Genomic DNA, 16,440 nt, shown 5'->3' with positions numbered 1-16,440 from the left:
GTAGTCCTGAAAAGTGCATAAAATAGATGAAACACTGAAAAAAAAGTCAGAAAACAGTTGCACTCATTATAAACAGTTGGACACATTATAAAGTACGATGAAACAGTATGTCCAAAGAAACACATAGCCTATCTGTATCTATATAGTGCAGATGTTATAAAAACAAATCCAAATTTTCATGTTTGCAGCCTCTGGTAAACTTCCCTATTTAATTGCTTTTTATGTTGACTTTCTGTTTCTTTGCAGATCTTACAGGTGAACAAGGTGATGACCATCTTGTTTTATGTGATATTTCTCGCTTATCTTCGTGGCATCCAGTCTACCAACATGGATCAAAGGAGTTTGCCAGAAGATTCAATAAATTCTCTTATTATTAAACTCATTCAGGCAGACATTTTGAAAAACAAGCTTTCTAAGCAGATGGTAGATATTAAGGAAAACTATCAAAACACAGTGCAGAAAGCAGACACTCAGCAAGACACGGACGGAGATGAAAATGTGAAATCAGACTTCCAGCCAGTTATCTCAATGGATACAGACCTCTTAAGGCAGCAGAGACGCTACAGCTCTCCCCGAGTCCTCTTGAGTGACAACACGCCACTGGAACCTCCGCCGCTGTACCTCATGGAGGATTATATTGGAAATTCGGTGGTGGTGAACAGAACGTCTCGGCGAAAGAGGTACGCGGAGCACAAGAGCCACCGAGGGGAATATTCTGTTTGTGACAGTGAAAGTTTATGGGTCACGGACAAATCATCTGCGATCGACATTAGAGGACACCAGGTAACTGTTCTGGGAGAAATTAAAACAGGCAACTCTCCAGTTAAGCAATACTTTTATGAAACGAGGTGTAAAGAAGCCAAGCCTGTAAAAAACGGCTGCCGTGGCATTGATGACAAGCACTGGAACTCCCAATGCAAGACATCCCAAACGTACGTTAGAGCACTGACTTCAGAAAACAATAAACTGATAGGCTGGAGATGGATAAGAATAGACACCTCCTGCGTGTGTGCATTGTCAAGGAAAATAGGAAGAACATAAATCTGCATCTCTGTGCTATATAAATTATTACTTTAAATTATATGATATGCATGTAGCATATAAATGTTTATATTGTTTTATATATTATAAGTTGACCTTATTTATTAAACTTCAGCAAATCTACAGTATATAAGCTTTCTCTCTCAATAAACAAGAGCAAAGGGTGTGTGCCTCTGCTGTGGGCAACTCCGGGTTTTTTTTAGACTATGTTTGTGACACTGCTTGTCGGCAGCATACCGTAACCTTACTGTAAAATCTATGTAAAATCAGTATTTTTCATTCAGTATTGTCAAGCCAGTGACTGTTGTTTAGTAAACTTGTTAAAAATCAGATCAATGTCAAGAGTTGTGTACATATTTATATTCCCCACTCTATACATTCACATTTAATGGATGCAGTATTGACTCCTCACCACCAAAAAAAAAAAAAAAAGAAGAACCAAAATACCTCTTGCAGCCTCCAGATGATGACAATGTTACAGACATCAAGTAGGTATAAAATCCAGTTTCTTTGTATTATGTCAGTTTTGCCAGTGAAATTACCATTTTCCCTCTGTTAGCATGTCAAAATGACTGCTAATAATCCAGCAGCTTTCATTTGTTTTTGAAGCACATTTGTTTTGCAACTGTTTCTAATGCTGCCAATTTGTCGTTGAAAAACTATGAAAAAAATCTAAAATATTTACAGCAGAAACTTACTGAAGCCAAGAACCAGTCTAAATTAATCATTAATATAGTACATAAAATATTATTTCTGCAGAATTTACTATTTATTGTGATGAGCCTTTTCCTTCCCACACAAATCAATTATCTTTTGTTTGCATTGTGGCACCATTCCTTTCTGTCTGAGTTTTTAAAGTAGAAACAAAGCTGGCAGTGTCAACATTAAAAGAGCCCTTGGCTTGTAAATTTTAGTAAAGATAGATATGATATTCTGACATGGCTGTCAAAGCCACACACCTGTACGAAGCTGTTCTCCCCAGCAATCACAGAGGGAAAAATGTGTAGAACTGCTCAACAAACCTGGTACCTTTCATAGGCATGTGAAATAATAGATCTTTTTGAGCAGTATGGTGACTAAAATCCAGATAGTCTGTAGTTATAACGAAGTTTTTCAATTATACAGAGCTGTTTCTTAGGACAGACAAATGTACTAGCATATATATACCTCAGACACTTCTTTGTGTTGTCATGTAGCTCAACAGGGGACAGTAATAATTACACTACTTGAAGAGATGGTCTATTTTGCATTAGCTGTATAATGCCCTGGATTATGGGATCCCACTCCCGTAAAAGCAAATGAGTAATCTTGTCACGGCTATCAAAAGAATTAAGATTGGACTGCGTATGTTATCTGTGTCTAGCTAGATCTTAACACAGAGTCAGGGCTGAAAAATGCCAGCGTTACAGCTGTAGTGGTCTTAGATTTTTACACTACGGCCTTCACTGTTGTAAGGGGTTCGGCATCACAAATGAAAATGAGATCGGAGCACTCAAAGGCGAGGTTGCAGGATGCCTTTCTTCATATATCTTTCACTATTGGAGAACCAACTTAAAATGCGCAACAGGTTATCAAAGGCAGCAAATTGTGTGGTCCTCTCTAATCCCTTACAGGGAGTGTTACACATCATAAAGCCACCAGAGAACTGGACAGGTAGCTCATGAGGCCAAGCACTGGAGTAGCAGTGTCTCTGAAAGTCAGGTTGGAGTCTGTAGCTATGATTCTGCAGGGGAGGCCATAAACAAAGGTTTTGCAAACCATCTCAGTTTTCAACATGAGACCAGGGTATTTACCTTACAGGAAATATCATCACCTTGCAATACTAAATCCTAACTTTACTTCAAGCAATAATAACTTCAGAGGTTCAATACCAAGGTAATCATTAAAAGGAAAGAGAGGATATAATATAACAAGGAACTCACTATCTGATAGATCTGACTATAGTTTTTCCAGTGTTCTCCTTCCTTGGCAAATATTAAAAAAAAAAAAAGTCCTGAACAGAGTTTTTTCTAGTTTTACTAGTAGGAAAGTTTAAGTTTCAGCTAAATTTTTCTGCTGGAGGGGACAAGTATATTTTTCAGAGTCCTGCCCCACTGAAATTTTTTGCAAGTTAAAAGTCTAATTTTACACCCTGAATTCCCAAATAAAGATAATTTTATGATGCTGTAAGTAATTGAGAGCAGATATTGCATGGATCATTATCTTTAGAGATCTCCATGCTTCAGTATGCCAGATAGGTATATCTTCAGAAGAGAAAAGAACTGAAGAAGACTGACTTATCTTGGTTAAATCCCATTGGAAACTACCAATCCAATTGGAAAGTACCTTGTTCCTACAGTGTGGGTCCCATGCATGTTTACATCACTGTAAATCCAGATTAATTCTATTGAAGATGGGTGAGAAAATGTAGGTTTATAGCAATAAAAACAACATCAGAGTTTATCCTAATGCCTTTATTTCTGCTCACTGAAAACCAAGGGAGGTTTATTTTTTGTAGGTTCAAAGAAAACAATTTATCATTTTGCACTGTAAATCCAGTAACAGGAACTGGTCTTTGACTCTTAAATTTATCAACACACCAAGTATTTTAAAAGGGGCCAGCAAAAATGTATCAGAGTAAATACAACGCCTGTCATCTGAAACACATTAAATGAGAAAGAAGCATGGTGCGTAAGGTTATTAGATCAGCTGCCTCTTTCCCACCTCAGTATAACAATGAACGGAAGTGTTACCCTCTGGATCTGATCCAGTTTTCGTTAAAGTAAATGGAAAAATTCTCACCTTCTCCAGTGGAATCTGGATCAGGCCCCACCAAAGGAAAACCTGCACATCTCCACCAGTGAACCGAGCAAGCGCACACATTCAGTTACGCATTCTTGTAAATCCTGTGTACGCATAAGATGCTGTATAATTTTGTAACAAGTTTGTAAACAAAGCCTGTAATAAATTTGTTAAGGCCTAATTCTGTTTTCACTGTAGCTGGGGATGGTTTTATTGTCAACTTTGGTCATGGCACGATGAATTCAAAGTTCCTATCCAATTTTTTTATGTGTGTTAAGTAATTAAGCAAAATAATCAGCTTGCAATGCTAGTTTAATTTAAGTATTCTGAAACTCACTCCCATTAGGCGGCTCAGATGCTCTGTCAATATTGTTTTGCCAATAGATCATTATAAACACACATTTTATTTAGCTTTTCTCCCAAATGACTGAATGCTATTCTGAAATTGCCTGTCTGTGTCAAACTGTATTTTCTCCATTTTTTTTCCTAGATTTTTTACAGTCCATTTAGTAACAGTAAAAAATGCTCCACTGAGGTTTTGGAAAGCCATCTGCATTTATTTTATCACCTTTGAACATGTGTTCAGGAATGAAGTCTGTGCAGCAAGTTTACTGCTACCAAGAGATTTGTGCGGCTGCACCAGGAAGAAACTTTGACTGGACTATACAGAGTGTGTGCTCAAAACCACTCTGCTCATACTCTGTTATTTCAATGCTTTAGCAATCAGTGTGTTTCACTCAGCATTGTGTACTTGCAGACAATACCAAACAGGGAACAAGTCTGATTGGGAGTTCCAAAATTAAAAATCTAACGATAATGACCTGCTATTTCTGACCTTTCAGCAAACGCATTTGCACAGCGAAGTAAAGCACATAACCATTCATTTCATTTAATAGAAACATTGTGGCAAAATCAATGGGATTCTGTGTTCTCCATGCTTGGTACGCGTATGTAATCCATCACGTATGTTGTGGGGGCACCGAGGGAGGAGAAGGAGGAGGAGGAGATGGAGAGGATAATAAGCACTACAGCTTGTGAGAAGTAAAAGGCTGTGCTCTGGGTTGCAGCATTTTAAAGTGTGGAGGGGTTGTTTTCTAAAATGTTCTGCCTGTATTTTGTTACAGCAGATGGCAGAACGATGAAGCAAGCACAGATGTGGTGTAAAAAGTCAAGCAACATAAGGGTAACAAAAACTTTCCTGGGAGATTCAGCCATTCACTACTGCTGTAGGTCTGTGCAGTTCTGTGCAGGTTATTGCAGAGCTCAGTTATGATGTTCCCAGTTAAATTATTTAACTAAATTCAGTGGCAATTTTTTTTTTTCCCCTGGAACTGGATGATTTTTTTTTTTTAACTGTTATGTGCTTTGATACCTCTGACGAACAGCAAATGGTAATCCTTTCCATGAAGGTGCCTAAATATAGATTTCTCCTTTGTTTTACTGCTGAGCTTTGAAGCCAGTGGCACCTGAAAGACATACTTTCACTGTGGAACTGGCCCTTTGATGTCATGACATCATGTTTCCGGTCATTTTGATCAGAGAGTCCTATTTTAGAGCCATTAGCCACAGAATTAGGCGAGATCGTGACCAGGCTGCTCTGAATCATGCTTGAGAAGCAGCTGTGTGCATTGCAGCCAGGAAGCAAAAAGAGAGCGAGAGGGAGGCAGCCCTATGCCATCTTTACATCCATCATCCCAAATCTCCTCCTCTGCTTTCACGTTGCATGCTGCTTAATCAAGGGTTTCTTCCTGCATGTCCAAGGGTTGAGATGCCAAGTAGACCTTTGACAGAAGGACAGTTTCTCAGTTCGCCTTTTTTTTGCCAGCCCAGAAGCATGCTTATGTGAATTTCTGTGGACCTTCTGTAAAAGAGTGCTGTAGTTGCAGCATGTCAAAACACATGCCTCCTTTCTAAAACACAGCCTGTGTCACAAGAAGGAGAGCATCATTGATAGACCAGCTCCATTATTTATAAATTACATTGAGACCATTTGACAGAAAACACTAATGTGTTCAGGGGAGGTTGCTAAGGAAGAAGGTAGGATGCTTCTTTCCTCAAAGCAAAAACATTTCCATGGAAGGTGGGAGAAAAGAAGGTAAGTTCTGGAAAAAACAGGGAGTCATAGCTGTTGGGTGGCAAACATCTTACAGAGATTTAGGAAAGCAAGGGAGGGAGATTGTTCTACTATAACCTCAGATGAAAGGATAAAGGCTCTTTCTTGCTATGATAAGGGTTAAAGAAATACCATTATATCATCTGAAACATGAATTCAAAAGGAAAATGAACCTCTATTAATTTGGGTCAATCTCACTGCCTTGATTAGGAATTAACTATGCTCACTGAGTACAGATGATGATGTCTTGCTCTCAGTTACCCTTGTGCAGCCCCTGTTGTCAGCACTTAGGACTATGAAGCTGTTAAGTGAGGGGAGAATTTGGCTCAGAAGGTATTAAATCTAAATTGAATGCATAAGGGAGAGCCTAAGTTGAAAGCATTATCCACCACACAAAACAAGCCAAGGTTTTAACACTAGTGTCATAAAAATTGTTCATTATTTTGTCTAGTTTCAGGGATTTAAGTTCCAAAAATAAGTTTTTAACTGTCTGATATGACCAGTACATGTATATTTAGCAGCAATTTACAAAAGAAAAAAAAACTGTCAATGGAAGTATGTAGTAAAATACTGTGTCTAGCACTGTAAAAAAAAAAAACTTCTGTTGATTCCTATTTATGTTCTCAGTGTCTGAGAAAGGAATTTTCATACAAATCTTGGTTTTGTTTTACACATGGTATTTTGTATAATAAGCACCTCAACTTACTGCTTGTAGATATTTGCGGTGTGCAATCTTTGTGGATAATGGAGCAAGAAAGATGGCTCTAAAGTGTGAAAGTTTTAAGTCTCACATTTGTAGAGTAGATAGTTAAACCAAATGTGTTGACAGAATCTGCTTCTCAGGCTCAGAAATTAAGTATGTTTTAAAATATTGAATAGCAGCTCTTGCCAAGTTATTACAAATACCTTGAGTCAGATTTATGTGTGACACAGCCCACTGCTCTTATGGAGTGAAATTTTTAAAATCTTTGTTATTGCACAAATATACTAAATGTGATTACCATTAAGTTCAGAAGATAGAAATTTGCTCATTTCTACACTGACAGAGTATACACCATAACCCAAATATACGGGCCAAATCACAGATCAGAGCATGATCCCTGAATTTATGCCCTGAGGAAAAATCTTCCAGGAAAGAAGCTGCAGGGAGTCTGCAGCTGCCACAGTGACAGTGGCTATGCCATGATACCACAAGGACCTGTGTTTGAAGTCTCAAGGAGGTAGAAACTGGCTGACTGGAGAGCTGAAGGCTAGAAGAGATGGGATGGATGGAGCAGTAATTATTACATTGGTAATACATCCTCAAACACATAAAATAGACTGTATAGCTATCATGATCCTTCTGATCTCAGGATCTGACTCAGAGGCACATATCCCCTAGGTCAATAATCTTGTCTGTCTTGGATTCCTGAGACTTGGCATCAGAACACGGTACTTGTCTTAGGCAGAGATAAAGGTGAAAAAAAGCGCCCTCTCTCATCATAATCAGATAATGCAAAAGGGAGTTCTCATGGGAACAGTTTTGTCTCAAACTCACTAATTTTGTTGTTGTTGTTGTTGTTGTTTTCCACAGAAATGGAAGATATGGGTTCCTGAGAAAGGCCTGCTGCATGTAGTTAGACATGTGTAATAATAGGTTAGTCAGAAAGAGGAAAATTCTCCTTTAGCAGAGTCATTCAGTGATCAATGTTCCCATTAGACCTCCTCTTACCATGCTGGTGGTTCGCTACAAAAATATATGGTGAAGTCTTCTGACGTAGATCCTGCTGTAGGGACCGTATATATGTGAGTGGAGAAGAGCACTGCAGTACCATGACTGGATTGAGAAGCGGGGCTCAGCAGTCTCTGTGGCTCCTTCCTCTCTTTTTCTGAATTCCATGGAAACTGGGGTTTGTCAGTGGCACAAAAACGAAGAAAAATAACAGTATAGCTACACAACACATTTTGCTATTGAAAACAGCCAGGCAAAGAGAGCATGCAGTCAACTCCATCATCTCACAAATTGATCCTAGGACAGATCCTTCTTATCCTTCCGTGAAATCTTTGAGGAGAAGAATCCACGTGGCCATTTCATAAATCAAATTTAAGAAATATCAAGGCAATCCTGCAATGGCTTGGACCTGGGTCACACAAAGTGGAAGACTAAAGAGGAAGGCAAAAGTGAGTAGGGTTGTTTAGCAATATTTACTCTTTAATAGTTTCAGTTGCATCTAGAATGTACAGAAAAAGCCAATCTAAATTGTGGAAAGTGTTTAATTAATCCATAGTTTTAGGGGGAACCACCACACACACAAATAATAAATACGTAACTCTATTCTGATCTCACGCCAGCATAACATCTGACTTCGGTAGAATTAGTCCCAGTTTTTACTGATCCAATAAAGCTTAGAATCATGCTTGTGTCGTTTTAAAGCAGGTGGTAAGCTCAGTACTTGACAAGACTCTCAGTTTCTCTGTACCACGTAGCTGCTGCCTGTGTAACTACATGATTAATATCAACTGAATTATTTAGTGTAATAGATTACAGGAGGCCTACACTTCTATGCTGTAGCAGCTTTAAATACATCTGCCCTGCATAGAGGGATGTTGTTGTCAGATCTCAAATTGATTCAATGCAGTTCACCAGGTAAACTTAGGGGCTTTCCATGGCACAAGCTAAATAGTCTCCCCTGATTAACTTTACATTTTGCTTCAGACATAACTTCATTGGGCCTTGTTTTGCTTGAAGAAGCACAAGCTAGATTTGCAAGTACTGGTATTCTGAATTAAATTCTGAAGTCCGTAACTCTTGTCAACACAAACACAGGAAAATTAAGATAGCATGTGCACACTACAAACTCTGTGAAGATGCTCTTGTTCAGAAGCAAAACTGCTTTAGACAACAGCAATCTAATCTCTGATAAGACACATAACCCAGTCCTGCTGAACAGAGATGTCACATGAGCTTCTGTTTAATTCACCAGAAAATTCACATTTTGTTTTTCCTGAGCATTTTTCAGTAAGCAAATACTGAGTATAATTAACATAATAACTTTTACTACATTAGAAACACTACAGAACTACAATCTGAAATAAATGTAAATTATTCATTCAGAGTAAGCCTCACATCCTGAATTTTGTAACCTTTATCAGCCTTCAGTAATGACTCAATTTGCAAACTAGGGCATAGAGCTTGACTTTGTGGGTTGGAAAACTTTGAGATTTTACTCTTTGTCTGCTTTTCCATAAAGTCTTCATAAATGCCAAAGATTTTACAATCCCTAAACATAATCTGAAGTGTCTGCTTCTGTCAGCCCTAAAGTAATTCATTATTTTATTAAGTGATTACTAAATATTCCATTGCCCTAAGCAATGACTTACTCGTAGTGGGAACAGTGCACGCTCCAGAACTGAAGAACTACAGCTCAGGAGGTGTGAATACAGCAAATAACATGGAAGCTGATACCAAGAAATTTTCTGGAAAGCCAAAACTGGAGTTTAACAAGGACAACAATAGGAGAGAGATGCAGAAGCTGAGGAAAAAAAAAAAGGTCTGAATTTTGTACTCTTAAGACAAAAAGATAAGCTGGATTTTGATTATAGCAATATTTTTTTTTCCTCACAGGGTTCATCCCTCTCTGATTACTGTCTTGTGAAATTCATTCCTTTCTTGTGAAACTAAAATATAATAGCTGAGCTGAAATTCTGCTTTCAAGGAGATTTTCATGCTTAAAACATGTAGTAGGTCTCTGCTAATAATCAGGGTAATCGCTGCTAGCAAATTCCTCGCTTAAACCTGTAATCCCACTCCGTCCATCTGGCTGTGGGAGTGGTTTATAGATTCATTCTTCAAAAAATTACACAGTCAGGATTTACTGAGAGCTAGTTCCATAACTTGGGTTGCATTTAAGTGGATTTAGTTTACTCAGTTTGCTTGCATAGGTCTTGATCCAAAATAGCCCTTAAGCATATGCCCAGTTTTAAAGAGAAGAATAGCTGTCTTGAAATTGGTAAGATTAACCCTGTGCTTAAAGCTAAGAGCATGGTCAAATGTTTTTATGGACAAGGGCAATAATAAGGTTCCTCTGTGATTTTATTACTGGAAACAATAGTGATTCACTGAAAAAAAAAAACCCAAACATAACAAGAATATGAGCAATCCTAATAGTTCCCATCCCATAAATTTTGCTTAAATTTCTTGGGGAAGAAAAAGCACAACAAGTAATCTGTAAACATTTAAGACTTCATCCAAGTTCCATGGAAGTTTGTAAAAAGCTCCATACATTTCCAGTGGGTCCTGGATTATGATCAATAAAGTGCCATGGAGTTATAGGATAAAGAAAAGAACACACCAAATAAAACTGATCTTTTTTTTTTTAAGTCAAAGAACAAAATTAGCAGATAAAGTAAATATCTGGAGTGCAGTAAAGTATTTGGCAGTACTTCACAAATTCTTACTTGAAAAAGTCATTCAAATAAACTTGGATATGAATGCAGTCACCTGGACGGGGAGCTGGGGAAAGGAATATGAATTACATGCAAAGATAACTAGAAATGTGCTGAACACAGCACAGGAAGAAGTCATTCAGTGGGTAACTGCGGAAACAGCTTTAGACCTGGAGTGAAATTATCAAGACCACCTCAGTGACTGAGGTGCCCACATCACATGTTTGAAGGCTCATTGGACACTTCCCTTCAAATAAGGGGTTTGGCAGCAGCACTCTCTAAAAGGTGCTGAGAGAAAATAAAATGTTTTGGGTAATCATTTGCGATTACTTTCTCCTTGCCTAGTGACTCTTATTCATTTAGCTGCTGAGAAGGCTGCTAAATCTGCAGATGAATATTCTAGTACCAATCCAAGACCTAAGCAAGTTTCTACAATGAGGTCCTAAGCCCTTCTGAGTCCCTGGTAGATGGCTCCAGTAATTTATGGAACATTTAAAGCAAACACATGGAAAACTGAGCGATTCCTCCAGCATAAGACTGCTTATCTAGAATTTGGACTGAAAGGGTCCTTGGCACAGCAGTCATGTTTCTTCTTCCTACATAGTAAAAGACCTAGGAGTAGAGTCACCCCAAGCAAGGACAAGTACTTTTATCCTCTCATACTGCTTTGCTCCGTGTACATAATGTACGTTGTATCCAAAAGAGAAGAAACTAAGCATCATTTTCTATATAAGACACAATGGAGTTTCTTATACACAAAACAGATCCTATCTTCCTGCCGGTTGGTAGCTGGGCTCAGAGTCCAAAAAATGTATTTGCTCCCACTATTAGGAGTGATTGTTGCTATAACTTGAGTGGCAGACAGTGGGACACACATCTGCAGTTTGGCCACCCCAGTTCACATTCATGAGCACTTTGCATGAAGGTACCTGACTAGGTGCTCTGGGGCCAAGGCACATGCATCTCTTCTAGAGTGAGGTGGATCAGGCCTAAAGTGGCCTGTCAAGGTAAGGTATCAGTTGTGCAACACGATTGCCCCAACCTCCTCTCCCAGTTTCACACATTTGGGAGAATTTTTACAAAAGTGATAAAGTAAATGCAGAGGTCCTTAAATCTAGATCCACTGCTATCACCAACACATCCTAAAAACAAGGAGTGGTGTGCCACCATTTGCATTAAAAATAGCTGATGCCAGCCTCTTGTCTTGCTGGCAGTGAGTGCCATGCAGACAATCACTGCAGACTTACTTCTGTCCCTAGTTCTTGCTCAGCCACAGTTCTTGGTGGTTGCTGGAAGAGGAATGTATGACCTACTCTTTAGGAGCAGAAAGGCAAGTACTTGTTTATGGGGCACTTTAGAGATCTCCTCCTCAGCCAGTGCAAAACACTCTAGTGCAGAGACTGCTTCAATGGCAGGAGATGGAGGAAACAGGCAAGGAGACTTCTCAAACATTGAATACAGAATTTTGTGAGGACAATGACAAGAAGTGCTGCGAGATCAGCATCAGCTTATCAGCAGAGAAGACTAGATATTGGGAGAAATGGAAGGACAAACACTCACCCTCTCCTGTCTCCTGTGATCTGACTAGTATTCCAGATGGTTAAACTTCATGTGGGATAATGAAAGTACTTGGGCTGTTTCCTTTCTGCATCTTCCTGTGTGGCTCCTTCCTGCACTTTTGACTTAAATGCTGTTTAATATCATTCTTGCTGTCAGGATAGGTGAGCATCCTTCACTGTGGGGATCTAGAGGTGTTAAAAGAAAAGGACTAATAGTTGTCACTGAAACTGACAAACTGCTGTTAAGATACCACTAAACTTGCTTTCACATCTCCCCTCTGCAGTTAATTTCTGATTTTGGATAGAAGTCTCTGTATTTCCTGACTGCCTTGGAGGGGCTGGGCAACTGTCACAACTGATGCAGGGAAGTCTGTGAAGTTATATGCCATGTAGTTAAAAAACTCCCATCTCAGACACAAGAAACAACTGATTCTCTAAAAAAAAATTCCAACCAATTCTAAATGAAAATTGAGCTACAGGGTGCTACTCAGGGTAAACCAGATTGCTCTTCCTTTCCTTAGTAATTAGTTCTCCAGATTAATGTATTAGTCTGTCACACACATCTGAGGGACTCTAAGGAAAGGTGGCCAAAAGCAGACTGTGAGATGAATTATCTGGCCAGCTGGAAACAGCTTGTATGCTGCACACTGGGCATCCCTGTCTTAGGGAGTGATGGATTCCATCACAGACTTAAAATGAGGGACAAAATGAAGATATATTCCTTTTCTCAGGATCATAGCCTCATTTGCAGACCACTTTGCCTTCCAGCCCAATATGCACCGACAGACTAAAAGTAGGAACTACATATGAGGAGAAAGGAGATTGGGCTTATTGAGAGAGATTTTCGGCACTGTCAGAGTCAAGTGCTCAGAAAACATGAACCTAGCCCATAAAGAAATAAGTTTTCCCTTAAAATAATTGAAGATATTGCAGTTCATCACAGGTAATTATAAAAGTATATACTTATTGATTCATTTTTGCCCTTGGTGTTAGACTGACTATGAGATGGCTGTGATTTTTCTTTTTTTTTTTTTTTTTACAGACCTACTCTGGTCTGCAATTCCAGGAGCCTCCTATGAGCTGGAAGACTTGACCCTAGTACAGCTTACCTACAAATCCCTGCTAAGTAAAGGAAAGTGGCATGAACTGAGAAACACAAGACCAGCATTTTGACTTTAGATGTTCTGTGAAAAGGAAGTCCCACATGTTTTCAGCAAATAATTTGAGCTCTGAAAATGAAGTTAAAGCTGTCAACATTGGCTGAAAATTGAAGGGGTCATGTGATGCATATATAAGAGACCAAAATCCCAGAGCAAACAGCTTCAAACAGTGAAAAAAGAGAGGGAGAGTGGGAGAGAGCAAGGGAGGAAGAGATCACTTCTTTGGACATTTGGCAGTGGGGACAAAATGCCATTCCTCAAATGAAAATATGTAGTTTACAATAGAGATGAAGTGCTGGGTACAAGATAACCATTTCTGGGCTGGGTAGGGGATAGGATAAACGAGCAAGAAGATTGACTAATGTTAAGGAATAGTTGAGGCCAAAAAGCTGAAGGCCACCCACACAGATCAAATGGGAAAACACTAATGGGAAAGACATCTTGCAAGTTAAAAATATAACCAATTCTTTAATCTGGGAACACAGAGCTGTAAAATAACAGCTGTAGAGCAAGGCAGAACAAAGTTTTCTTCAGTGGTTGAATGAAAGTTGGTTGAATGGAAATGATAGTTGGTTGAATGGAAAGACATCGTCTGCTTTATCAGAAATAGGCCCTGCCAGGCCCTCAGCCAGGATGGCTTTGTGTGAAGAACGGCAGAGTCGCATTCCTCAGAGATGGCAGCACAGCTCTGTCCCACAGGCCGGTGCAGCAGTCTTCAAAGTAACAATGAAATATTAGATGTTTTAAAAGGATTTCCCACTATATTGATGTTGTTCCCATAGCACAAGCCAAGGAGTAGGAAGGCAGCACATCAAAACACGTTTGCATGCACTTGGAAACAGGCGTCTCATCTGCACCAGATAATGCATTCTACTGCCTCTAAAGGCAACATTTGGACTGTGAGTCCATGAAAAAATCTTCCTACAGCATTTGCACCAGAGGCAGGATGCTAAGAAAGTAACCTCCATTGCTGATGGTATTTTAAGTAATTAACAAAACCCATGGGCGTGTTGTAGGGATAAACACTCTGGTTCTGCCCCAGCATCCAGCCTGACCAACTTCTACTGCTACAAGGACCACACCTGACGCTACGCTTTAGGATTGCTATGACTGTAGTGGCTGACTCTTTGTAGAGCATAGACATGAAATACTACGATTCAGACTACTTGCACAGCACTTGTGTGCATGTCAGTTCAGAAGTACAACTGATGCAATGCTGGCAAGATGTTGTTATGGCTGTGGCAAGTAGTTATTTATTCATCTGTCAGTGGCATCTCTGCTAGAGAGTGAGCACTGGTGACACCCAAAGCACCATGGAAGAACCACTGGTGATCAGATGCAGGAGCCTTCCAAGCTCCTGGGCTGAAAATGCTCCTTGTAACTATCGCATTTGGTAACATCACAGAACACAGTCACTGATACTGAGTGCCTCTCCACACTCTTCTTTCTGCCAGCTCAGTGTTCTCCACTATTACAGCTCTTAAATTTTTCTTTGAAGCTACAGTGCATGACAAATACAAAACAGTGACAACTTTTACAGTTTTTTATTTTACAGTCTTATCAGCTCTTTCAAAATCCCCTGTAAAGCTTTCAAGAGTCACAAAACAAAAAAAAGACAGCTATCTTGCAGCATAACTAGTGACTGCTTTATGGCATAGCTACTGCTCACATACTCCCCTGGGACAAGGTGTTAGCATGCCAGAACCGATGAGTAGGTTTCTGAGCTTGCTTATGAATTTTCTGTAGACTAACCACATTCATACCATGTAGACCATGTAGATCCCTTGCTGCTTCATCAAACATGAATTTGTAGACAAGCCTGTCAGTTATTTCTACTAAAAGTTCTGATTTGTGACGGAAATCAGGCTTCCAAATTTAGTTCCTCATATTTGCAAATACTATTCTTTATTATTCCAAAGTTATTATTCCAGTACCCTTATTATTTCTGTATCCTTATTATCCCAGTGTTATTCCATACTATTCTTCAGGAGTTAGTTCTAAAGCATTCTGTGGCATCCAGATTTTTAGCTGTCAAGGGTGGAAACATTTACTGATACTATTTGGAGAATCAATGCATGATAGAGACCTGAGAATGGCATCCATTGACATCTGTTTGAGATGAAGCATATCTTTTAGCTACCCTGCCTCTTATCACCATCAGCTGCTACCTCTGCCTTTTAATTTCAAATCCAAGAATACTGCAAAATGAAATTTAGTTATGCAATAAACAGGACACTTGTCTTGCACCTGTTTTAAGTATTTACCAATGACAGTGAAGCACTGCGTTGCCTGCGCTAGAGAGAAAAACAAAAACACTACTTAAAATTGCAAGGGAAAGAGCCTACAGAAGACTGTTTAATCAATGTAATCTGGCAAAGTGCTGCATACTGGAACAGACCCTGCTCTTCAGTACTGGCTAAAGAATAGAGACAATTTTTCAAGGCTGTGGACATTCTTTTAATACTAGCAAATGATGTGTTACAGCATTTTCACCATGATCAAACAGAAAAGAAAAGACAGACTTACCGCTGGATGAACCTTTTTCAATCACATGTGTGAGATGCAGGGATAAGGAGGAGAGGATTGTGGAAAAGCATGACAGGTACGAACCAGTTAGGAGGCAGAACAGGCACCCAGCAGGCAGCAGTTGCAAAATGGCTACGGTAAGACTGAGCAGTTCGGCTCAGTAAAACTTAAAGGGCCAGATTTATACAAGCACACTGGGGGAAAAGCCTGTGCAAGAGCATAATTCTCCACTGGGAGAACGCAGGCCCCAGTGCCGGAAATATTTAAGCATGTCCTTAACTCTAAGCATATGAGTACTCCTATTGACTTCAGTCTGTGTATTCCTGTACAAACAATTAAGCATGTGTGTAAAAGTCTGCAGGATTGTGTTTACTGACATACAAAAAGTTACCCAGGAAGGTGATGCTCTAGCACAGTGCTTGTTAGAGCTTTTTCACAAAACGAGTCCGGTACCGTCACAGTTACTTCCCCCTCTGGTGTGTTACTGTGATCACTGAATAGTATTAAGATACTTTCTAGGCATCCAGAAAGAAAAAAAAAAAAGATAATGTACTCTAAAAAGTCTCAAATTGTTGCAACATGCATTGCTCATGTATTCACTGTCATATTTCTATTTTAACCAGTGTAATACTCGTAATAGGCCCCTATCTAATTGAAATGATTCAAAAGCACTTTGAACTGGTCAAAGTAAGTGAAAGTAACCTCAGCTACTGATTTACAACTCCCATCTCCTCTGTAACTGAATCACAGAGATGCAGCCAATACAGTGTCAATATTTTTTGAGAGCAGAAACATCCCAATAATGGGACACAGGTATTTTTGTAGGCTTAGCATT

The 16,440-nt window shown here is 39.3% G+C and overlaps 1 protein-coding gene and 1 long non-coding RNA gene across 2 annotated transcripts in view; one reads left to right on the top strand and one right to left on the bottom strand.

Annotated features, from left to right (window-relative positions):
* Positions 1-1,371, top strand: part of NTF3 (neurotrophin 3) — a 60,095-nt gene extending 58,724 nt beyond the window's left edge. Inside the window, exon 2 of the mRNA XM_086758353.1 lies at positions 247-1,371. Within this exon, the coding sequence (XP_086614479.1) occupies positions 247-1,041 (795 nt within the window). The 3' untranslated portion in view covers positions 1,042-1,371. The remainder of the gene's footprint in view (positions 1-246) is intronic.
* Positions 1-15,710, bottom strand: part of LOC147602176 (uncharacterized) — a 70,513-nt gene extending 54,803 nt beyond the window's left edge. Inside the window, exon 1 of the long non-coding RNA XR_015260058.1 lies at positions 15,606-15,710. This is a non-coding gene — a long non-coding RNA (uncharacterized LOC147602176). The remainder of the gene's footprint in view (positions 1-15,605) is intronic.
* Positions 15,711-16,440: the final 730 nt, after the last annotated feature.

Source organism: Chlamydotis macqueenii, chromosome 1, assembly GCF_036417535.1.
Source record: "Chlamydotis macqueenii isolate bChlMac1 chromosome 1, bChlMac1.mat, whole genome shotgun sequence".
Classification (NCBI taxonomy): Eukaryota; Metazoa; Chordata; class Aves; order Otidiformes; family Otididae; genus Chlamydotis; species Chlamydotis macqueenii.
Note: the sequence above shows the minus strand (reverse complement) of the source record. Positions and strands in the feature narration are given on the sequence as shown.